This window comes from Oryctolagus cuniculus, chromosome 8 (genome assembly GCF_051225735.1).
Source record: "Oryctolagus cuniculus isolate XC-2025 breed Fujian yellow rabbit chromosome 8, ASM5122573v1, whole genome shotgun sequence".
NCBI lineage: Eukaryota > Metazoa > Chordata > Mammalia > Lagomorpha > Leporidae > Oryctolagus > Oryctolagus cuniculus.
Genome location: NC_142874.1, coordinates 12,315,945 through 12,321,944, shown reverse-complemented (window position 1 = coordinate 12,321,944; position 6,000 = coordinate 12,315,945). Strand labels below are relative to the sequence as shown.

Sequence of the window (6,000 nt, the reverse complement as noted above, 5' to 3'; positions counted from 1 at the left end):
AAACAGGGTGCGGAAGATCTCTATTGCGCGTCCTCTCTCTCTGCCTTTTAAACAAAGAAATTGTTTTTAAAAACTCAAGAAGTCTGAAATACTCAAAAAATTTCAAGCAAACTGTAGACAGTATAGGGTTAAATATATTCCTCCAACTGTACACGAATCAAATCACATTTCAGTTAGAGATGGCAGAGTGAGTTCACACGGAAACACTTAAGAGCACACCAATAAAAGGAGACATTTTGCTTGGTCTTTTTATTTCAACCAAGTTACAAAAAAGTAGTACATGTAACAATTGTCTGACATAAACACCTAGATTCCACCATTACCAATATTTACTCACATTTGGTTCACTTATCCCCATTTTGTGTCTGGAATTCTTGAAAATCTTAATACAATTTCACACTTAAATATAGTGCTATGAATATCTAAGACTAAGGGCACTCCCAAAATCTAACATTACCACATCCAACAAAACTGACAGTTTCCTAGTATCACCTAACACAAAGCCATGCTCACATTTTGCTTACTGAGTCTGAAGTTATCCCTTCCAGTTTTTCAAATCAAAGAATCCAAAAAAAGATCCACTTATTAACCATATCTGCTTTCTTCAAAAATCAAAGATTTTTATTTGGAGGAGAAAAACAAGTAGAAATGACACCAGAATAGGTCAACATTAGTAATGTGAGGAAAAAGACTAATGTATAATGTTGTTTCAAGTAGATGTGAAAATTAACTTTAGTGCATACACACACACACACTCATTAGTAAATAATTTCATATCCCTAAATTTCTTGCTAAGTAAGTATTATCTACATTTTGCAAATGAGTTTAAGACCACTGCCAGAAATTATCAAAACCTAAGCCCCAATCTTTGTGGTTGGGTTAGTGGAATGCCAGGTTTAAGCAGATATCTAAGGCTGTGTCCTTTAGTATAGTTGGAAGGGGAAATACTACCTCACTGCTTCCTGTTTATATAGACAGCATTGTATTGATAAACCATTTACTCATACTGGCCTATCAGTGTCTTGAAAGCACCCCTTGACGTCTCTTACTACTAGCTCTGTCAATTCAACAAAGGTACTTTGTGACTATATTCCTAATTTTGAATTGCCTTTTAACAGTCTCCTGCCTGCACCTTGGAGCTTTTTTGTTTATACTACAACTCCTAGGTCACAGGGCTCAATAAATATCAGCTATATTCATAGGAACTTCTAGTTCTCTACAACGTCCTAACAAGTCACCATGCCATAATCTACTATGTGCCACGGCAAAAAAACTAGGATGCAGTGAAAGTTATGTAGATCAAAGGGTTTCTAAGAACGATGATGTGGTGAGTGCTGCCAGAGGGCAGCTTCTAGAGTGAACAGCATAACTGGTCAGTAACTGACAGCGTAGAGGCAGACGTGCTCAGCGCCTCTCCAGGTTCCCCCACCACACTGCTTTCAGCTGTGCTGGTGGTATCACTAAGGTTACCACCTGCTGCCTGGTAAACAGTTTTGGACAAAAGGGTTCTCAAAAAGCTCATGGTAAATGCATATTATGAAATAGTACTGCACATATTTCAAAACATTTTATACCAAAATAAACTTCTAATTCCATTTCCCACAAACCTTGAGAAGTTCCCCTGTATGTGTCAGGAATAGCACAATTCAACCTTCACAGAGACAAGGCAAGGTTGACCAGTTCTGTTTTGGTTCATTCCTTGTTAATGATGTCCACACTCACTGCCAACTTGAAACCACCACCCTCACACCTAGCAACGTCCATGCAATGACAGGTAAGCCCTGACACTACCCCTGTGGGACAGGCGTTTACTGGCACTGTTTTATAGATAACCATGGAATCAAAATAAACGAAACTGTTCTTGGAAGTGGTGAAATTAAAAAAGGAAAAATCCAAGGGGTTATTTTCATAGTTGTATTAACACAATAATCTATGCATCTTCCATTAAAAAAAAACAGAACTCACCTATTTAGAATGTTTAGGCTATCATGGGGGGTTTTCATTCAGAGTCTGTTCTTGTACAGATTCTGAGGGGTTTTGAGTCAGGTCCTACATAGAAGTAAGGTCGGAGAGGCACAGTAAAATTGTCAGTGAAAGTACACATGAGCGACTTTTCCGGCATAACATAGAATGAGATCTCACCCAGCTCATAGTCCAGGTAAATGCCAATGCCCTTGGGTTTTTCTCCTAACACCCGGGGGTTTGGAATAGCTCCTTGTGCGTCATAGCCACCACCCTTCAGCTGGACCCTCCAGCATCCCTGTGGCACTGATGGGGCCCTCCTTCCCTTGGTGGAGAGAGAGACTGCACAAATGCCAACAGCCCATTCAGGCTTGTCTCCCACTTCGACCTCCCAAAAATACCTGCCAGAATGAAAATACGGGAATCCCAGCACAACCGGATTGATTACAAATCTTTTTGGAAGATCAGGAACCTTTTGCTTTCTCTTTGTATATCTCACGGATTTTTTATCTTCAGAGACAATCAGGTTAGTGTGTGCTGTTTCAGGGTCTAGAATTACATCCACTTTAAATTTCTTTATAATTTTCTGCAGAGCAGAATACTGGGGAGGAAAGTTACAACTTTCTCTCTTTAAATTGACTGAAAAGATAGATGGACTAACCTCATTGTCAGACTTCTTATAGAAATTTTTGACTTGTGATAGTAGCTCCACTTCAGGCATCACACTGTGCTCTTGAACCTTGTTTAAGAGGCGCTGGAGGGCTGAACCATAGTTTGAAAATTCTGCTATGTTGGTGCTGAGCTTCTGTTGATTGTCCCTCTCACTTTCAGATACCCTCCAGAGAACCGCTTGTTGCTCACGTTCTAAAAACTGGTTCAAGTTCTCAAATTCAGAAGATAGTTGTTTTCTTTGGTTTTCCACTTTCTTTCTCAGCTCAAAGGGCTTTTTGCTTTGAATGCTTATTAAATTTTGAATGTCTGCCACTTGCCTCTTCAGGGGCTCAATGTAACTGTGGATCCTGCCCCTGTGATCAGCGGCAGCCTCTGTGATGGGCCTCACGTGGTGGCCCTGGTGGTCAGGGAGCTGAGTGCACCGGTGACACAACACCTCCAGGTCCTCCTCACAGAACAGGGTCAGGATCTGGCTGTGCTTCTCACACCGGGGCGACTCTCCCTGACTCTTCGTCTTGTTCCTCCGGGGCTGGAGATGCTTGGCAATTTCTATCATCCTTCCCAACTGGGCATTGTCCATGACACGCCCTTCTCTGCATTGGTGACGGCAGACAGGGCAAGGGAACCTGTTCTGTAGATCTGCCCAGGACTGTTGGATGCAAGAGCAGCAGAAGTTGTGTCCACACTCAGTGGTGATGGGACTTCTCAGGTAATCAAGACAGATGGGGCACTTGGCTGCTTCCTGCAGTGCTGCCAGGGTAGCTATCTCTGCCATTGATCTGTGAGAAAGGCTGGGGACTGAGCTGAGCTTTCTTCAGGACGTGACACTACAGGTGTCTCTGGTGGGAGGCAAGTGTGCCCTTGGACCTCACCGACCTTCCTGGAGATAACTGATGATCTCACTGCAGTCTCCTTTCAGTCCTTCAGGTCTTAGTGTCAGTCTTAGAAGTCCTCTGAGTCTTCAGACCCTCGAATTCTAATTGGCAAAAGGAGTTCCACCCACAGGCCTGCAGCCAATCACAGCTCAGTGGGAAATGTACTCTTCCAGCTTTTGGCAGCTCAAAGTTGATGTGAGAAGATTTCTTTAAAAACAAAACAAAGCAAATACCTTTGAGTTTATTTTGAGTGATTCCTACCCACTGTATATTCTAGTCAAACCCAGATTATTCTCCCTTGTTCCCAATCTCTCATTCCCATGCTTTTGTTTTTGTGTCCTAGCTACTCCACAATCCCTACCCTCCATGCACTTATCAGTTCTCTCTCTTGGGGGCTGTAGGAATGGCATGAAAGTCTTCAGCCAACAGACCATACCCGACTGAGAACACAGTCTTGGTCAACTGCCTCCATGATTTGGAGAAAGCTATAGGCCCAACTCTTGGAATAAGATAAAAAAGTCCATCAGTCTGGGGACTAAAAAAGGTATTTCTGATGGCTCAAGATTCCTATCTGCCAGATTTGGTTTACCTCGTTCATCTTTGCTTTTGTCTAGCTCAAGGTACCACAGCAGGATCTATCTTATTTGTGAAATGAAACCCAGGAGGATGTAACATTTATACAAATTGACTATAAACAAGGAAAATATTTTCAGTATTTACTATTAGAATGTCATTATGCCTAGGGGCCACGCTGTGGCTCAGCGGGTTTAAGCCCCAGTATCCAGCACTAGCATCACGTATAGGCACTAGTTTGAGTCCCAGCTGCTCCACTTTCAATCCAGCTTCCTGATTATATACCTGGGAAAGCAGTGGAGAATGGATCAAGTGCCTGGGACCCTGAACCCACATGGGGGACCTGGAAGAAGCTCTTGGCTTCAGCCTGACTCAGTCTTGGCTGTTGCAGCCATTTGAGGAGTGAACCAATGGAAGATGGAAGATCTTTCTCTCTCTCTCTCTCTCTGTATATCCTTCTCTCTCTCTTTGTAACTCTTTCAAATAAGCAAATCTTTTTTAAAAAAGAATGTCATAATGCCTAAAGAAAATACATCAAATTAAGAAAGTAAAACAGACAAAACTTGAATACACTGATGTAGAAAAAGGAGCATAAACATAATGGTTAAGGAATGTTAATGATCTGAGAATGGCACACTGAATGGTTATATTGCCTCTTTTAAGTTTTATGTATGGGTAAGACTGAAAACACTAGTAATATCTTGCTTTAGGAGGTATATACCCCAACATTCGAGACATACAAAGTCAAAACCTTTTTTTCTGTCCCTTAAAGGTTTATTTTATTTATTTGAAAGGCAGAGTGACAGGGAGAGAGATCGATCTTCTATCCATTAGTTGATTCTTCAAGTGACTACAATAGCCAGGGCTGGGCCAGGCCAAGCCATGAGCCAGGAACTGCATCCAGGTCTCCCTCGTGCATGGAAGGAGTCAAAGTACTTGGGCCATCTTCCACTGCTTTCACATGCTCATTAAGTAGGGAGCTGGATCAGAAGAGCAGCTGTACTGCAATCAATGCTCCAGTACAGGATGCTGGCATCACAGGCAGTGGCTTCACCCACTGTGCCACAACACCAGACCCAGAAACCATTTTTTTATTTTTAAATCAAATCCAACAACACATCAGAAAGATCATTTCCCTGGACCAAGTGGAATTTACCCCTGGTATGTAGGGATGGCTCAACATATGCAAATTAATAAATGTGCTACATCACATAAACAAACTTTAGAAGAAAAACCATATGGTTATTTCAACAGATGCAGAGAAAGCATGTGATAAAAAAACAACATCCTTTGATGATAAAAAAAAAAAAAAAGAACCTTAGGCAAACTGGGTATAGAAGGAACATTCCTCAATACAATCAAGGCAATATATGACAAACCCACAGCCAGCACCATATTGAATGGGGGAAAGCTGGAAGCATTTCCACTAAGATCTTGAACCAAACAAGGATGCCCACTTTCACCACTGCCATTGAATATAGTTCTGGAAGTTTTAGCAAGAGCCATTAGGTAAGAAAAAAGAGATCAAAGGGATACAAATTGGGAAGAAGGAAGTCAAATTATCCCTATTTGCAGATGACATGATCTATATTTATAGGAACCAAAAGACTCCACTAAGACTATTAGAACTCATAAAAGTTTGGTAAAGCGGAAGGATATAAAATTAACACACACACAAAAAAACCTTTGGGGCCAGCGCCGTGGCTCACTTGGCTAATCCTCCGCCTGCGGCGCCGGTATCCCATATGGGCCCTGGGTTCTAGTCGCGGTTGCTCCTCTTCCAGTCCAGCTCTCTGCTGTGGCCTGGGAAGGCAGTGGAGGATGGCCCAAGTGCTTGGGCCCCGCACCCGCATGGGAGACCAGGAGGAAGCACCTGGTTCCTGGCTTCGGATCGGTGTAGCTCTGACCATAACGGCCA

The 6,000-nt window shown here is 42.4% G+C and overlaps 1 protein-coding gene across 1 annotated transcript in view; it reads right to left on the bottom strand.

Moving 5' to 3' along the window:
* Nucleotides 1-240: 240 nt before the first annotated feature.
* LOC100342660 (tripartite motif-containing protein 75) overlaps nt 241-6,000 on the bottom strand; it is a 28,128-nt gene continuing 22,368 nt past the window's right edge. Inside the window, exon 2 of the mRNA XM_089301889.1 lies at nt 241-3,716. Coding sequence (XP_089158015.1) covers nt 2,000-3,409 — 1,410 coding nt within the window. The 5' untranslated portion in view covers nt 3,410-3,716 and the 3' untranslated portion in view covers nt 241-1,999. The remainder of the gene's footprint in view (nt 3,717-6,000) is intronic.